A 19,078-nucleotide genomic window follows, 5' to 3' on the forward strand; every position below is an offset into this window, starting at 1 on the left:
TTTTTGTAAAAACTCAATACTTAACACAAACACATAAGCTAACTTAATGATTTCTTTTGACGAGATAGAATCTAATTTATTGAGTTGATCTAGATTCTGAACTGATCAGCATTTTATTAAAACGAATATCAGAAAACATGTAGCCCAATGCTCCGCTTTCTCTAAACATATGATACATAGCTGGATGGCGGTTGGGGTGGCGATGAGAGCAGTCTGCCGTGTGGCGACGGGAGTAGTCTGCCTCGCTTTTATAAAGGCGGCACTTTTGGATCTACTGTATAATGGCGGAAGGCTTCGGTGCCAGCAGACCTAAGGGCCGACCCGAACAGCCCGCACTCAACCAATGCCACTGGTTTCCACCAAAACTATTTCTACTTTCCATAACGGCACATTTTTTCGACGAAGGGATCGATTAAATCAATTCTAGGACTTAACAAATACTATTTTATCGAGTTCTAGAAGAACGAAACTCAATCTTACTACATCTTAAGGTTGGGGTACAAGTTACTGTTGACACAATATCTTCAAGAGGCGGCAACTGAGATGCGTCTCACCATACCAAGTCAGAACCCCTGTCGCACTTTAGCTTCGGTATGTCTCTAGTTTCGTGTAGTGTATCTTTGTCAACAACATCAATGTAACTGAATGGTCTTCGTCAATTATTAGGGTGCAGAATCTCTCGAAAACATCACATCTAATACGGGCTGGTGTTCAGTACGATAGTAGTGGCCAGCAAAAATGAGTCCATAAATCTCCTCTTTGATCTTGTGCTCACTTCTGAGATGTTGTGAGCCCTTATGAGAAACTTATAGAACGTTCCATCAAGGCGATCTTCGAGCTCATTCTCCATAGTAAAATGTAGTCGTAAAGGAATTTAAAAAATGCTCCTAAAAATATGTAGCATTCAAAACGTGGGAATACCACAGGAACTAATCTCAATAGTTTAATATAAATAGTTTAATATATATATATATATTTCGGCTGCTCTACATTGATAAGGGGCAACACCCTGAAACTAGTCTGTAGATGCCAGACCAGCAAGGGGACCTCCCCTGTTCGAAGGTTATAATGGACACAGATTCGTGTGTCATATAGCTAGCTAGAGGCGATGGCCTCTTGGAGCTAATATCAACGGCAGCATTCGTCCTATTTTTCGGACTGCCATGTTGGCTTGGCGATAACTATTAATATATATATATATATATAAATATATAGTATTAGGGAAAAGAACCAAGGTTTATGAACTCATCGATGAAAATCCACTGTCACATATAGAAAAAAATTATAATTAAAAGTACAATAAATAAGTGTAATATAATACAAAGTAAATATCATAAGATCAAGATAATAAAATGACTACACGTGTTTCATAACCAATTTTCAAATAGAAAGAAATTTAAATCGATTAATACTATATATTTATATATTTTTTATACTGTGAAACTTAATTTAATTTTTATTTTTAATAAATTGATTTTAATTGAGTTTTTACCTGTAATTTTGGATTTTATCCCTAATATTATATATATATATATATATATATATAAATATATTTATATATATATGTGTATATATATATATATATATATATATATATATATATATATATATATATATACATACACATATATATATACATATATATATCTATATGTGTGTGTGTGTGTGTGTAATATATATATTTCGTCTTTGTATTTGGTTTCCAAAATTCTTGCTGTGAACTCATCTGTTGGAACAGACTTTGTTGTATATGGGGAGGGTCATTACACCAATAATCAAGACACGCATTAGTTCTATTTCACTTCTTTTATTATAATCATTAGTAAATTAGTTAAAAATTAAACCATTTAAGAAATCGATTATTTGATTAATCGTTCGGTCAGTCAATCAATCAATCAATCAATCAATCTAGTTTTATCAAAGTTTTTTTGGTCGCCATTCGCGATTTCATTTATGATATGCCCTCTCTACTCCACGTCTTCAAATCTGTCTTCAAATCTGTCTGCTTCTCCTGAAAATATGTATGTGTATATATATATATATATATATATATATATATATATATATATATATATATATATATATTATATTATATATATATGTGTGTGTGTGTGTATATATTATATACATATCACGAGGGGTTGCTGAAAGTTCTTAAAAGGTGGCGCAAAAGGCCTGGTTAAAGGGCCAACCTTCCGTGTTCTTTTACAGGGTTTAGAAAAACTGAAGTACCGTTGCAATAAGTGTGTGAATTTAAGAGGGGAATATGTTGAATAAGATCATAATTAACTGATCCTCCTGAATTTTCTTTTGCCCAAAGCCAGGAATTTTTCCAGCAAACCTCGTATATATACATATGGATCTTTGAAACGAGATGAAAGCGTTAAATGAATGATTATCTAAAACTTTGACCGCCTCCTTTTTCTTACAATATAAAACCTGTATACCACTTCAAACACACAGACACACACACACCCACACACACACATACACACAGACACACACACACACACACACACACACACACACACACACACACACACACACACACACACACACACACACACACACACACACACACACAATGTACGAGATGGTATCAAAAAGCTCCCAGACTAGCTCTGTACGCGCCAACAGATGGCAGTATACGGTTGCGTGCGCAGTGAGAGCTAGCAGTGACTTTCATGAGGCAATGTGTCGAGTGACATTACTGTGTTTACTTCGCAAGCTGTGAAACTTGTGCGTGGACAGGAAGTTGGGACAAAGAGCCAACGTGAAATTTGCATTAAACTTGGGATGTCTACTACAGAGGCATCGAGCATGCTTTGGAAAGTTTACAGCGACGAGGCAATGGGTCGTATGCAATGTTTTGAGTACCACAGGTGCTTAAAAAGCGGAAGAACGTCCCTGGAAGACGACGAGCGATCTGGAAGACCTACCACGAGTGCCCCACCCCCCGGAAATGTAGATAAAATTCATCAGCTTGTGCATGAGGATCGTCGGAGGACAATCAATGACATTGCTGATGTTTTTGGTCTGTCGTATGGGTCTGTGTAAGCAATCCTAACATCTGAATTGAACATGTGGCATGTCTCTGCTAAGTTCGCTCCCCGCCTGCTGATCCATGAGCAGAAAGAACATCGCGTCAAAGTCTGTCAAGATCTCTGTCAGCGTGCCGCTGATGGCCCATCCTTCATGTCGCGGATCATCACCGGTCACGAGAGTTGGGTCTATGGGTACGACCCTGAGACGAAGCAGCAGTCGCTACAATGGAAGAGGCCTTCATCTCCACGACTGTAGAAGGCACAATAGAGCTGCAGCACAAGCAAGAGTATGCTCATCGTATTTTTTTTTCTACATCCACGGTATTGTGCATCGAGAATTCGTCCCCCAGGGCCAAACCATCAATCAAAAGTTCTATTGCGACGTTTTGAAGCGTTTGAGGGAGGACATTCGGTGAAAGTGACTGGAACTGTGGAGTGCGAAGAATTGGATGCTTCACGACGATAATTTACTCTGTCACCGAGCTCTCCTTAATCGTGAGTTTCTCGCCAAAAACAACATAGTATCACTTCCGCACCCACCCTATTCGCCCGATTTAGCATCTGCAGACTTCCATCTCTTCTCCAAGGTGAAAAACACTGTTGTCGAGATCCAGAGTGAGTCGCTGAAGGTCCTCGACTCGCTTATAGAAAAAGGATTTCAGGCTGGATTCCAAAAGTGGCCGATGTATTATTGAGCAAGGTGACTATTTCGAAGGAGATGATATTAAAACATAGATATATAAGTTATGTTTTATTAAACACAACCAGCCCGGGAACTATTTGATACCTCTTGTATATATACATATACTATATGTATTGTATGTGTATATATATGTAAATATATATATATATATATATATATATATATATATATATATGTGTGTGTGTGTGTGCGTGTGTGTGTGTGTGCGTGTGTGCGTGTGTGTGTGTGTGCGTGCGTGTGTGTGCGTGCGTGTGTGTGTGTGCGTGTGTGTGTGTGTGTGTGTGTGTGTGTTTGCTGTTTAACTCCAGACCAGATCTAATCGATCTCATGAGAGCTAAGTCAATCTGTTTGCGACCTTCCAGATTTTTTTTGTTTTTCAGATAAGATGTAGCCGGAACTACATTATTCAATATGTCTACGGATTTGAAGGATAGATATTGATCGAATTTACTAGTATTTAATTTATCGAGTCTGAAACACGAAATTTTTACATCAGCGGGATTTGAATTCGAAGTGTAGAAGATCGGACCTTATTACTGCAAAGCGTTTAATCCAGAACTCTCTTGCTTTTATTCCGGCACTGACGTCAACACTTTAATGATTGATTTCTGTTTTCGACGCATACATTTGTAGAAAAAGAGTATAGACGGTTGAAATTACAACAGTACGTTACTGGTATCACGTAGGTGTTCCTTCTAGCCTTGAGTGCTTTCGCATAGTCGCTCGACCTGCTAGAAATAGGAGCAAAATCTTTTGCAAAGCACACGTTACCATTACCATATTTTCTCTTCTTTTTTTAAAAAAGGAAGTTCACATTTGGCTCTGTTGTCTGAGATAAACCATGCCTGAAGCCCGAGCTGCCAACGCTGTGATGTCTTTGATTATGCGTCCGTTCGATCTCACCTTAATTTGGGATCTAATATCACACATTAAGCGCCAGTATTATGGCTAGCGGTTGTCGAGGATCGGTCCATCCTAAGCGACGCTTTTTAGGGTCGGTCCACCCTGAGCACCGCTTTTAAGGATAGGTGCATTTTTGGCTCTGCTATATAAGCCTGTATAGGCTTCGGGGCTCAGGAGGGGGCGGAAAACTCAATGGTTGCCCCGGGCGGTGGGCAGTCTAGCTACGCCACTATTAGATGTGCTTAAGTATGTTAACACTAATGTGCATTTGAAATTTATTGTTTACATTGCTTGGTCAGAGGGGCAAGAGCAACGGCCATAACCTATTCCAGGACCTCCGAGACAGCGATTAGTTCAACACTCTATTGTCTTCGGTACAGCCTTAATGTCTTCAAATATTGGACTAGAAGTAAAAGAAAGGTACAGGTGCACGATGTTTTCACTGTTCAGCATTTTCTGACATAGACTCAGATTAACTAAACTTTTATTGAATGAAATTTTGTAAACGGAATCTGCGTGGAAGCTCTTCAGGAAGACTATTCTGCTTTGTGTGAGTGTAGGTTCAATCCATCACGCAGTTTAAAACCGGTATTCTGCTTCTTTTGCAGAATATAATGTTACAGACGTTCAGGTTATGTCTTTCACTTGAGGGTAACTTTCTCCTTTCTTCTCTCCAGTCTCGGAAACCCTGAAGAAGGACCTCTGCTTACTAAGCCATAACAAAATAGGATAGTTGCTGTTAGCCTTCTTTTGACCCTTTATAAATCACACTTTTTAATCCTGAAATAATAAGAAGCTGAACTGATTTTGATTAGAATTGAACATTTGCACTCTTTTACACCCAATTATTCAATGTATATTGCCAAAGATCATACGAGGGGAGAGTAGATTCAGAAAAGTAGGAAAATGCTACGATGAAAATATATACACGAAACTAGACAGTTGATCGAACAAGCCCAGTTAATAGTAACAAGCCCAGTTAATAGATTATCTGCTGGTGCGGTTATTTTCACTGGACTAAAACAGTATTTACCACTGGCTGCAGTTTTCCTTTCTTTTTCCAAATACCTGATTACACACACACACACACACACACACACACACACACACACACACACACACACACACACACACACACACACACACACACACACACACACACACGCATGTATATTATCGTCATCATTTGATGTCCACTTTCCATGCTGGCACAGGTTGGACAATTTGACAGGAGCTGTCCAGGCTTCAATTGTCTGTTCTGGTATAGTTTCTACGGCTAGATTCCCTTCCTGACCCCTTTACAGAGTGTGCTGGGCGCTTTTTACTGCCACCGGCACTGATGCGTTTACATAGCATCTGCAAGACAATGACCTCTCAGCTGGGAGAAGGTGTGGGAGCATGGCCATAAAGTACATGCCTGTGTGTATGGATGGCTGCGATTTGACTTAGCTTGATATGCCTTCTGAAATGCAGTAAATCACCACAAGTCCCGGTCCCTTATCCTCTCAGTGAGACGCAGCTTCTGAAGATCCTTTCTCACCACTTCATCTCGCATCTTCTTGGGTTTACCCCTTCCACAGGTTCCCTCCACAATCAGAGATCGATACTTCTTTAAGCAACTGTCCCCATCCATATGCATCTCATGACCAAACCAGCGCAGTCTTCTCTCTTGCACACAACATTTGATGCTTCTTATACCCAGTTTTCCTCTTAAAATTATTTATACTCTGTCGCATATGCACGCTGAAATTACCCATCCAGCGGAGTACACTGCTTTCATTTCTTTCAAGCCTTCGCAAGCCCTCTGTAATCATAGTCTATGTTTCACTGCCATGTAGCATGGCTGTACGTACACGGGCATCATAGATCTGCCTTTCATTCTGTGGGAGAGGCTCTTAGTTACCAACAAAGGTAGTAGCTCTTTGAACTTTGCCCAACCCGTTCTTATTCTAGCAACTACACTTTCAGAACTTCCTCCTCCACTGCTAACTTGGTCGACCAGATAACAGAATCTATCTTCTACTTCTACTTCTAAGGATTCCTTGAGCACTTGAGGAAGTTTATTCTCTGCACATTTGACACGCGCAAAGACTATTTTGTCTATTAACCTTCCTGTGATACCGCTACACCTCTTATGTGTCCAAAGCTTGCACTGGGTACAACGTATGGGATTTCTACCAACATATCGAGCAGAGCCATCTCCCTTCTTACATATTGAGTAGAGCCATCTCCCTTCTTACATATCGAGCAGCACCATCTGCATGAAGGGACTTGTGATTTCTTTGTTTTCCTACTTATTAGGACTTTCGTCTTTGTTACATTAACTTTAAGGTCCTTAGATTCCAGATCTTGCTTCCACACCTGAAATTTCTTCTCTAGATCAGGTAGTGGTTCAACTATAAGAACAAGATCATCAGCGTAGAGAAGTTCTCAGGGGCAGCCAGTCTTGAATACCTCTGTTAAGGCCTGGAGGACTATGATAAACAAGACGGGGCTGAGAACCGATCCTTGGTGAACTTCTACCTGTACACTAAATTCATTGCTAAACTCATTATTATCCCTCACTTTACTGGCAGCATCCCTGTACAATGGCCTGTATAGCTCTCACCAACCACTGATCTATTTATTCATTGTTTCCACCTTGACCACCAGATAAAGGAACACGCACGCACGCACGCACGCACGCACGCACGCACGCACGCACGCACGCACGCACACACACACACACACACACACACACACGCACACACACACACACAGTGGAAATATGGTATACAGATTCTTTTGTTCATTGGTTTACAAATCATGTACTTAGGATTAATCTACTTAAGATGATACTAGAAAGTGCTCCCTGAGAAAGGCGATATCGTTGCACGATGTTCATGCTTATGAAGCTTAAGAGAAAGACAGAACGAAAGAAGGAAAAATTACTGAAGAAATGGAGATACTATAGAAACTTATGTTGTTTAGTTAAGGATAACATTTTGTAAGGTTTTTATATTTTTATAGATACATAGAGAATATAAGAAGCAAAGGAAAGTAACATATTTTATATACTGGAGCTTTCATTCATTGAGGGAATGTTATAAGACCATCGTTATTTGTTAATAGTTTTAATTCCAAACATAATTTTGCTTATTCTTTTCCTTTTTACACCGGTCTCTCGTCTCTATTCATCTATATGAGTTCTGAGTACGAAGGCCTATTTAACCGTGTATGAAGTCGCCACATTCTTTTCAACTTCCTTTCGAGGTCGTAAACCATTTGCTTGAATTCATTTCAAAGTCTACGACATTCATTGTACAATTCACACCAAATCTCGAACCTATATTGTAATATTTTACTTTTCATCTATTGCGCTACAATTAAAGAATTTAACTTTCGAAAAAAATTACATTTGTGCCATTTAAAATCGAGGCCGATCGATAACATAACGGACTCATAATTGGATGTTTTTAAACTATTTAGCATGTAAGGCACAATAAGTAGCAGCTGTTACAAAAAAAAAAAACAAAAAAAAAAAAAAACTTTATATTTCTTGAAATATTTTAAAATGATGGTAGTTATTGCATTTCTAGAAATAATGGCACAAAGCTACGAGCTAGTAGAGGAATAGGTTCAGTCGATTTTATCGACACTGAAGAAGTCCAATATTTACTTCTATCGACATAAATGTCATGAGAAAAATCAGATCCTAATAGGGTTTAAACACTTAACATAGCTAAATGCTCTGAGTCAGAAATATTGGTTGTATAACTTTAGTTCAGTATCTACTGTTTCTGACTCTCAGTACCTTTCAGTTTCTAGAATTAATGAAGCGTTTACTAGTTTGATGACACTGAGATAAAGATATTTCAAAGAAGACCTATTTCTTTGCCATAGTTTCTATTTCATGACATTTTAAACAAGTCTGTGGTGTATATATATATATATTTCCCGAATGCTTGTAGGCGCATTCGTAATGATTTATAATAAATGTTACTCACTAGAAAGTCCACGTTGAAGTGTTCTTATGAGAAGAAGGAACCCTATTTGAAGGGTATGTGGCCGAGAGTTCATACTAGCAGTACTTGACACAGAGGGATAGGAACACCGGGAAATATAAGATTTCTGAATAAAGGTTGATATATGATTATTTACAGACACAGACACAGACACACATTCACACATATACATATAAGCACTAACATCTATACAGGCATTCATATTCACAGATAAACATGAAAATATATTAACGAATGCACATAAAATATACATACATATATATATATATAAAAGAAAAAAATTAGCTTTAAAATAGTGCAAAATAGTCACCAAAATGATTCCCTAAAACCATAGTACAACCATTGAAAAATGCTGAGAACGTCAAGCAAAATACAAGCAAAATATAAGCACAATATAGGCAAAGCACGATATAAGGACATTATCAAATTACAGATCTCCCATCAAGAATATTGTAGAGCGAATCCAAAAACTATCCATGTCCTTTGGGTACTCCACATTTGGAGCCTGAAACTGAAAACCATTAACTGTCTTAAGTTGTAAAACATGACGATACACCTTTCTCTATTGTACGATTGTTAAAGGTGAACCCTGAACATCCAGGGTATTATTATACATACTATGGTATAATTAAGCCCATAATTGTTACTCTAGTAACACTCGGTCACCTAGCAGGAATTACAACATAAGAACGACTTCATAAACATCGAAACAGCACCCCACCCATGATCATCAGTATTATTATTATTATCATTATTATTATTATTATCATTATTATTATTATTATTATTATTATTATTATTTTATTGTTTTTGCACAGCTTCTAATGCTGGAGATGCTCTACGGTGTCAGCTATTCACTACCAGTATATCTCCAGCGTTAGAAGCTGCGCAAAGACAATTAAAAATAATAATAATAGTAATTATTATTATTATTATCTAATCTCAAGAAATGATCCAGCATCTATGACCTTTGCAGCCACCTGCCATATTCGGGGTGATGGTCGTGGAGCGGTGTTTGTAGTAGATATTCATCTCGGACGTACGCGTGGAAAACGTTGGTAAGAAGAGAGTTGCAGAGGTCTGCAGCTCTAGGATGAAAGGATGGATAAAACCTTTTAATGTGTGGTTTGGGTGATGGAAACACAATAGAGGATGCCGAATATTGATGGTATACAGCTTGCTAGTGAGAAAAGCAGAAGCAGCAGTAGCAGCAAAGTTAGGAGTAGAAAGACAGCAAGAGGAGACAGTGCGGTTTTGGTAAAGTAGTTGTAGCGTGTTGCAGTAGCAATAGAAGACATGTTGGGGAAAACATTCATATCGTGGATTAGCAGATGTGAATGCAGTGAAGAATAAACAAGACGAATTAATGCAAAGCCTTTACTTCTATACCCCAATTATCATTTCTCACTCATACCTTATACCTGCAATCATCCGTGCTATCGAGTGGGCCTTTATGCTGTGCTCGAACTGCTAGAAGTAGCAGTAAAATCTCTTACAAATCACACTCTACTGTATAGGGAAAGGGAAGCACACAATAGATGATGTTCTCTTACATATAACCCTAAAATAGATCAGATGGTCATAGTTGGAGTACCTTTGGTCATGGGTCTGCTCAGTCAGAGCTTAACAACCATGACAAAATTAAACTTGCGATCATCAATATTGTGTCCGTACTGTAGGCTATGTAAGAAATTACAGACAGAAAGGACGGAATTCTTCGGAAAAGGGCGAGACAGGGTTCATTCGCATCTTAATGAATAAATATATCGGTAAAAGAGTAACAATCTACTAGACATTCTGGAATTGTTGATGACCGTAACGATGCCGTATCGAATCATCGGTTGAGGATAGAATCAAAATAACTGAGAGGATGTTGTATTGAACAACTTGCTCATAGTTCATCAGTTCGAATCAGTTGCTGGTATTTCGTTGTTTCTGGACTGAGTATTATAATCTACGTGCTGTTGGGAATAAACGCCTGGACATTTAGAGAAGTTGCATACAACTAACTAGACTTCCTTTTAACTTCTCAAAACAGCAAATGGAATTAAATATACAGGCTCAAAAAGACTCCTGCTTTCTGAATGGTCTAATCAACGATCGGACTAACAAAATTCACATCTTTCCTCCCTCACTTCGTCGAGGTCATGGCCAAAACAATTCGTTTCTTGATGGTTCTGCTTATCTAGTGCTAAATGAGTGTCATACATAAAACTATTCACTGCTATAGGTAGCTGGAGCACAATAAACTAAATGGGGGTTCATTAGTTGGTTCACATAACGAAGTCCATCTCTAGTCTGGGCTATAACAGAATCTTTTGTGCAGATATGGTTCAAAGTTAATTCGCAGATTCAAAATTTGAATCTAACATTTTGAGCCAACTGATTTCTCTCTCTCTCTCTCACTCTTTCCCTCACACATACTGACACACACACAGGGCGCGCGCGCACATACGCACACGCACATATTAGATGCTCTCTGAGTCCAGGCAAGATCTTAGTCATATTGTGTACTGTCACTCTTTGTGGTAAACTGCACGATTCACTGAATCGTAGAAGAACCATTAAAAGCTTTGTCTTCGTACGGTGAAAGCAAATCAATTGGCCAAGCTTCCCCAGAGGGTGAGATGAGTCAGTATGGCAAACTAAAGAAACACTCGTTAATTTTTTAGTGGTACCTCTGATATGTCGCAGCGACCTATATACTTCTTTAGATGGTCACTTATTCTAGTGTAAAAGAAACACGTGATGTTTCAAGTACACAAAAGATATAGTAAATAAGATATTGTGATGTTCATCATGTTTTCTAAAAAGAGTTCCAAATGGAAGTCGCAACCGCGACGTTATACAATGTGCACCTATCTCAACAAACGTTGATTGGCTCACATATAAAGATTTCGTTTTACTGGATAGAAAGATACAAGGAAGCGATGTGGTCAACTGAGATGAAAGACAGAGTCAATCCTAGCAGGATTTGAACTGGGAATGTAAAGAGATGTAACTAAACGCTGTGAAGCATTCAATAGAAAAATAAATAAAAATTACGAAGCTACGTGCATACTGTTTGGGGGTTTTTGAACATGTAGACCAACCGAAAGCGAAGCATTGTCAGCAAGTTAACAACAACGTTTTCTACTCACATGAAGTTGTCTTTGTTTTATTACCTCCTTTCGGTAAAACACGACGACCGTCAGCAGCTTGATTACCGATCGGTTTATATTTAGATTCCGCTTGTTTTTTAACATCACGTCTATCCCTTGTTTCTGTCGGCGACCTGCCATTACGTCTTACTAAGTGAGCATTGCTTGTCTCTAAAGTAATCGGTTCCTTCGCCCGTTTTTTTATCATAATATTCGATTCATTCCCCGATACTGTTGATGTGCGGTCATTGCCATCTTTCCTCAAATGTCTACCTTTTGATGGATCCTTTATTGTATCTACATTGTGAGGATCATCAAACAAACGTGATTGTGTCGGCGAAAGAACTGTTTTTTTATTATCTGAAAAATTTGCTTTTTTAACTCTTATCGGGACTTTTGAAGATTTTTTTGATACAACGACATTTTTGGGAGCATTTGTTGAGTCAAGGGAAGTTTCAGCATTAAGTGTGCTTGATTGAGTTAAAGGCTTTCTGTCAATATTAGCTTGTATCTTTTGTTCAGTTTCTAGTGAATCATCACTTAGATCTTCATTAGAAGTCGACCGTTCACTGCTGAGCGGATATTTTTGCTGAGACATTGGATTATCAGCAACGTTCGTATTCTCATCTAAAGGTGGCCAGCGTTTCAAAGAATTTCCTTCTTGTAATGTATTATCTTGATCGAGAGACTGACCTTTTATTGGGAGCTTACTTGAGGTTCTCTGATTTTCAGTGTCAGGAAATGATGTCGACCTACTTACATTTTCTGTCGAATTTAGTTTAGGCTTAGTCTGAACGAACGAATCACTATCATTCTTAAAAATTAGTTTCGAGTTTTGAGCTGCCAGTTTCCTTTCTACATCTTCCGATACGACGTCATCGTCGATGATATCTGACCAGTTTGGAGAATTAGAAACTGTATCCAGATCAACTACATCAGTATCAAGCATCTTTGGATGATAAGACTCAGCGCGTGAAAATTCACCATCATCTGTGGTGGTATTTTCATCGGGAGTTTTCTCAGTCTTTTTAAGACTAAATAAAGCCCTAAATTTGTTATACCATGGGATAGATTTTTTTACCGTATTCTCTTTGTTGTCAGCTTCACTTGACATTGGAGGAGTAGTGCTTTCTGCAGTATCCTTCTGCTCTGGTGGGAACTCTGATTCAGATAATTGTGAACTTGTGTAGAGACTACTGCTTTCGAACAATGAGTCATTATCTTCACTTTCATTATAGATATTTGGTTTCTGATAAATTGTACTGTCTTCTTGAATATTTATTGATGGAATGTCTGGTGGTGGAGTTTTGTAAAAGCTGGATGGAGAAGAAGATGTCGAATTCAGATTTGATGTCTTCTTCCCGTCGGAGTGGTTTTTGTCTTCATCTATTCCTTGGATGCCACTACTTGAATCATTAGCATTGCTGTTTGCCGGCGCTAGTTCTGTCAGATGTTTTCCTTCGTTTGTATAGTAGAACTTGTCAAAAGGATTATATTCATTATCTTCACATTCCCCCGTAATTATGTCTTCATGATCATGAGATCTTTCTTCTTTAGGTAACTCTTCTTCTGAGTCTTCACTGAGAGTTTTGTCGCTTTGTCGCCTTTCTATCTTTTTGTTACTATTAATATTTGGAGAATGAGTTGAAATAATTTTAACTGGTTTCAGAACATCTCTTCTGATCGTTGTATCATCTCCATCAGGAGCTTCAGATTTATCGAAAATACTACCACTATCATCTCCATCTTTACGATCAGCAGTTCCATCACCATCATTCTCATCTCCCTTGCGGACATCTGAAGCTTCCTCCTTTTCAACAGATTTCTCCTTTGCATTATTTTTCATTTTATCAGATTTGAAAGAGAACATCGAAGAAAGTTTTGAGCGAAATCGTGAAAAAGAAGTAGAACGTGAAGGAGAAGAACTTTTGGCAGATTCCTTTTCAGGAGAAGTCGGATTTGATTTACTGCTGGTACTCTCTTCGTCTGATGCCTTCTGTTGATCAGTGTCTAATTTGTCTAGCAAATCTACAATAGAATCATTATTGTATTTGTCACGTTTATTGTTCTCAGGTGAATTTGACTCGCTCTGGAATTCTTCGTTTTCAGATAAATTTTCTGGATATTGTTCTGTCGAGGGTTCAACAATAGTACCTTTTATATTCGGTTTGGCATAAAGTGGTGGACATTTCTGTACTTCTGCTGCATCTGCCATATATTGATCAACAGGTAGTGTAGAATCTACTAAGGCTACTTTGCTGCTTGGTTGGAAATTTTCGGTAGCTTCGACTGTTTTGCCATTCTTAGTTCTAAAAGATGCATCTTTGGTGTTGTTACCTGATTTTTCTTTGGTTACACCAACGATATCCTTGTTTGATTTCAATGTGCCTCTGTTCACTGAATGCAAAGCAGCGTTTAGGTTTTGAGTATCGTTGGATGCTTCGATAGTAATTGATTTATCAGGATCATTAAAGTGACGGTCAAAGACTCTGGCATCTACTGCCTTGTTTTTATCTGATTTGCCATTTCTTTCGGATGTTTCTTGATCATTAGCACCAGAAACGTTACTTGTCGTTTTTTCTGGTGTATTATCTATTTCGCTGGAAGTATCTTCATTTGTAGAATCTTTTGTGAAAACAGAACGAAATTTATTTCGGAAATTTTTGAAAGTTCTGTTTTCGTTCGGACTTTCTGGGAACGTTTTGTCTAACTGTTCTTGGTCTGTGAATGTTTCTTCATCACTGTGATCAGAAACGTCCACTGTATCACCAGATGTAGCATCAATTTCATTAGAACTATCTTCATTGTCAGAATCTTTTGCGAAAACAGATCGGACTTTGTTTCGAAAGTTTTTGAAAGGTTTTCTCTTTTCTTTCGGACTTCTAGGGGAATTTATGTCTGAATTTTCCTGCTGGTCTGTGGGTGTTTCCTCATCACTATGATCAGAAATATTTCCCATTTGCGTGTCATCAAGTACAGAGTCAATTTCTTTGGAACTATCTTCATTGTCAGAACCTCGTGCAAAAACAGAGCGGATTTTGTGTCGGAAACTTTTAGAAGGTTTCTTTTCGTTCGAATTTTCTGGCGAATTTTTGTCGGAATGTTCATATTGGTCTGAGGGCGTTTCTTCATCACTATGATCAGAAAGGTTGCCTGTTGTTGAATCATCAACTGTCGCATCGATTTCTTTGGAACTATCTTCATTGTCAGAACCTCGTGCGAAAACAGAGCGGATTTTGTGTCGGAAACTTTTGGAAGGTTTCTTTTCGTTCGAATTTTCTGGCGAATTTTTGTCGGATTGTTCATATTGGTCTGAGGGCGTTTCTTCATCACTATGATCAGAAAGGTTGCCTGTTGTTGAATCATCAACTGTTGCATCGATTTCTTTGGAACTATCTTCATTGTCAGAACCTCTTGCGAAAACAGAGCGGATTTTGTGTCGGAAACTTTTAGAAGGTTTCTTTTCGTTCGAATTTTCTGGCGAATTTTTGTCGAAATGTTCATATTGGTCTGAGGGCATTTCTTCATCACTATAATCAGAAAGGTTGCCTGTTGTTGAATCATCAACTTTTGTATCAATTTCTTTGGAACTATCTTCATTGTCAGAACCTCTTGCGAAAACATTGCGGATTTTGTGTCGGAAACTTTTAGAAGGTTTCTTTTCGTTCGAATTTTCTGGCGAATTTTTGTCGGAATGTTCATATTGGTCTGAGGGCGTTTCTTCATTACTATGATCAGAAAGATTGCCTGTTGTTGAATCATCAACTGTTGTATCAATTTCTTTGGAACTATCTTCATTGTCAGAACCTCTTGCGAAAACATTGCGGATTTTGTGTCGGAAACTTTTAGAAGGTTTCTTTTCGTTCGAATTTTCTGGCGAATTTTTGTCGGAATGTTCATATTGGTCTGAGGGCGTTTCTTCATTACTATGATCAGAAAGATTGCCTGTTGTTGAATCATCAACTGTTGTATCAATTTCTTTGGAACTATCTTCATTGTCAGAACCTCTTGCGAAAACATTGCGGATTTTGTGTCGGAAACTTTTAGAAGGTTTCTTTTCGTTCGAATTTTCTGGCGAATTTTTGTCGGAATGTTCATATTGGTCTGAGGGCGTTTCTTCATTACTATGATCAGAAAGGTTGCCTGTTGTTGAATCATCAACTGTTGCATCGATTTCTTTGGAACTATCTTCATTGTCAGAACCTCGTGCAAAAACAGAGCGGATTTTGTGTCGGAAACTTTTAGAAGGTTTCTTTTCGTTCGAATTTTCTGGCGAATTTTTGTCGGAATGTTCATATTGGTCTGAGTGCGTTTCTTCATCACTATTATCAGAAAGGTTGCCTGTTGTTGAATCATCAACTGTTGCATCGATTTCTTTGGAACTATCTTCATTGTCAGAACCTCTTGCGAAAACAGAGCGGATTTTGTGTCGGAAACTTTTAGAAGGTTTCTTTTCGTTCGAATATTCTGGCGAATTTTTGTCGGAATGTTCATATTGGTCTGAGGGCGTTTCTTCATCACTATGATCAGAAAGGTTGCCTGTTGTTGAATCATCAACTGTTGCATCGATTTCTTTGGAACTATCTTCATTGTCAGAACCTTTTGCGAAAACAGAACGGACTTTATTTCGCAAATTTTTGAAAGGTTTTCTCTTTTCTTTGGGACCTCCTGGTGAATTTATGTCAGAATATTCATGCTGGTCTCTGGACGTTTCCTCATCCGTTTGATCGGAAACATTTCCTGTCGTTGTGTTATCAAGTGTAGAATCCATTTCATTAGAACTATCTTCATTGTCAGAGTCTTTTGTGAAAGCAGAACGAACTTTTTCTCGGAAGTTTTTAAAAGGTTTTCTGTTACCGCTGGGATTTTCTGGAGAATTTTTCTCTACGTCTCCTTGATAGTCTGTGGGGGTTTCTTCCTCACTATCATCAGAAACGTTACCTTTTCTTGCATCAGGTGTAGCATCCATTTCATTAGAACTATCTTCATTGTCAGAATCTTTTGCGAAAACGGAACGGACTTTGTTTCGCAAATTTTTGAAAGGTTTTTTCTTTTCTTTCGGACTTCTTGGAGAGTCTATGTCCGAATTTTCCTGCTGGTCTGTGGGCATTTCCTCATTACTATGATCAGGAACATTTCTCATTTGCGTGTCATCAAGTGTAGCATCGGTTTCATTGAAATTAACATCATTGTCAGTGTCCTTTGTGGAAGCAGGACGGACTTTTTTTCGAAAATTTTTGAGAGGTGTTCTGCTTTCGTTCGAATTTTCAGAGGAATTTTTGTGTAAAGCTTCCTGCTGGTCTGCAGGTGTCTCTTCTTCACTATGATCAGAAACATTTCTTCTTCTATCGTCAAGTGAAACATCCATTTCACTGGAACTGTCTTCATTGTCAGAATCCTTTGCGAAAACAGAGCTGACTTTGTTTCGGATATTTTTGAAAAAGTTTTTATTTTCTTTTGGATTTTCAGAGGAATCTTCGTCTGATTGCTCCTTTTGGTTATCTTCAAAATTTTCTAAACTAATAAGAGGAGCATTATTGAGTCTAGTCTGTGTATTGGTATCATCTTTTGAAGAGATAGAACCATATGTTCCCTCATCTTTTAAAATAGTTTCGTTTGGTTGATCAGTCAATTTACTATTAGATACATTTTGGTCAAATATTCCGTTGTTGTCTGGAATATTTTTTCTATTAATCATGCGCGATTCATCACCATTGACATCATTTTTATGATTATTCTTTGGCGCTTGATCAGCAGTAAAACTGTTTGCAACCTTACGAGAATTAAGAGGAATAATCTTCTCTTCAATATCCAAATTAGAATACGAATCATTACAAGGGGTATCATTTCTAATATCAGCAACTATTTCGTTTGGATCTTTAACTCTTAGAACTCTGTCTTCTGCTTGGTTATAGTCTTTTAATTCTCTACTTGTGTTGTGACTATTTTGAGTGGGGTACTGTTTATGTTTCAACTCAGAATTAGAATTCCCAACTTTATCTTCATTAGTTCCGATTAAATCTGAATGATTTTTTTGGTTACCTGACCCCAACTCATTTTGACAATTTGTTTTGGTTGGTAAAATGTTATCTTCACTATTTGGGGTTGTTTTAAGGGTTTCATTTTCGATTGCTTCGTGTGTTACATTCAACTGAATGGGCTTTATAAAGAAGTTTGTATATCCACCAAATCCCGTAGGTGTCATATTTAATTGGGTACGATAAGATATCATTTTTTCTTCTACTCGATCTAAGTTGCAATTTACTAAGTCTGCTTTGGAAGCGTCTCTTTCTTGATAGTCGTTGGAAAAGTAGTGATTACTATCACAGACACTTTCTGCAGGAAATATTTGTCCTTTTGTCTCAGAGCATTTGTCCTGATCCATTTTTCTTGAGCTGTTACTCTTTGACTTAGACAAACGTTTTGGTGAAGATGACCTGTTATTAGTTTTGACGGTATATGGTGAATCTGATTTAGTATCAACAGTACCCGAGTTGGTTTTGGTCTTGCTACTCGATTTTGTTTGTTTGCTTGGAGATATAGCACTTTTGGGATGATATTTTTCTGGCTGACTCGAACATTCTTTTGGATTGTTTGATTTAGTTGATTGTTGATGGGACAAAGGTATTCGAGATTTGCTTTCAAGGCTCTGCTTTCTTCCACCATCAAGTGGATTTGTCATATGTCGGTTTCTAGAACTTGATCTAGAAGTACGAGGTATTTTTCTGCTTTGGGAAACACTTCTTTCTCTCTGATGCAACACAGGTGCCACTGTAAGTTGAAAAACATAAAATCAATTGAAGGATCGCGTTTATTCCGATATAACTGTATTCATTCGTTGCTAGCAATATTATTACATCTGGAGCTATCAACAGGAAAAGACTTTAATCTTTTGATATTGGTTAGGATTATATGTAAGTAGCGCTGGGAAGTTTTATAGACATAAGCTTTCAAAGAGATTCATCAGAAATATATTCATAAGTATATTTTTCCAAAAATACATGTTAATCATGGCATATCTCCGTAATATATGTAGAATTCTTTTATTAAATTTCCTTACAGAAGATAAATTAACTCATGCAACTTCAATAGCTTTATTATATAAGCCTTTATTTTAGTTATTCTATTCAGTTGTTATATTCAAAATAAGAAGCCAAATACATAAGCCAAGTAAAAAGAACGCTAAGATAACCGGAAAATAATATCTTTTTTTTTTCCTTTTTCGCTGGAAGAGATTTGGTTCTCTGCTAAAAATGCCATTGTGATTTTACTAGAAGTGAAATA

The 19,078-nt window shown here is 37.7% G+C and overlaps 1 protein-coding gene across 26 annotated transcripts in view; it reads right to left on the reverse strand.

Moving 5' to 3' along the window:
- Positions 1-19,078, reverse strand: part of LOC106871624 (uncharacterized) — a 168,711-nt gene that overhangs the window by 47,182 nt on the left and 102,451 nt on the right. For 11 of the 26 annotated variants that reach the window (XM_089347320.1, XM_089347316.1, XM_089347318.1 and 8 more), the window contains one exon: positions 11,795-18,565. In XM_089347320.1, coding sequence (XP_089203446.1) covers positions 11,795-18,565 — 6,771 coding nt within the window. Of the gene's footprint in view, positions 1-1,791; positions 2,012-5,084; positions 5,431-8,636; positions 8,761-11,794; positions 18,566-19,078 lie in introns of those variants that run through there. The other 15 variants (XM_089347332.1, XM_089347327.1, XM_089347337.1 and 12 more) reach the window with 4 other exon arrangements.

The sequence above is a fragment of the Octopus bimaculoides genome, chromosome 2 (assembly GCF_046866305.1).
Source record: "Octopus bimaculoides isolate indiv1 chromosome 2, ASM4686630v1, whole genome shotgun sequence".
Taxonomy (NCBI): domain Eukaryota; kingdom Metazoa; phylum Mollusca; class Cephalopoda; order Octopoda; family Octopodidae; genus Octopus; species Octopus bimaculoides.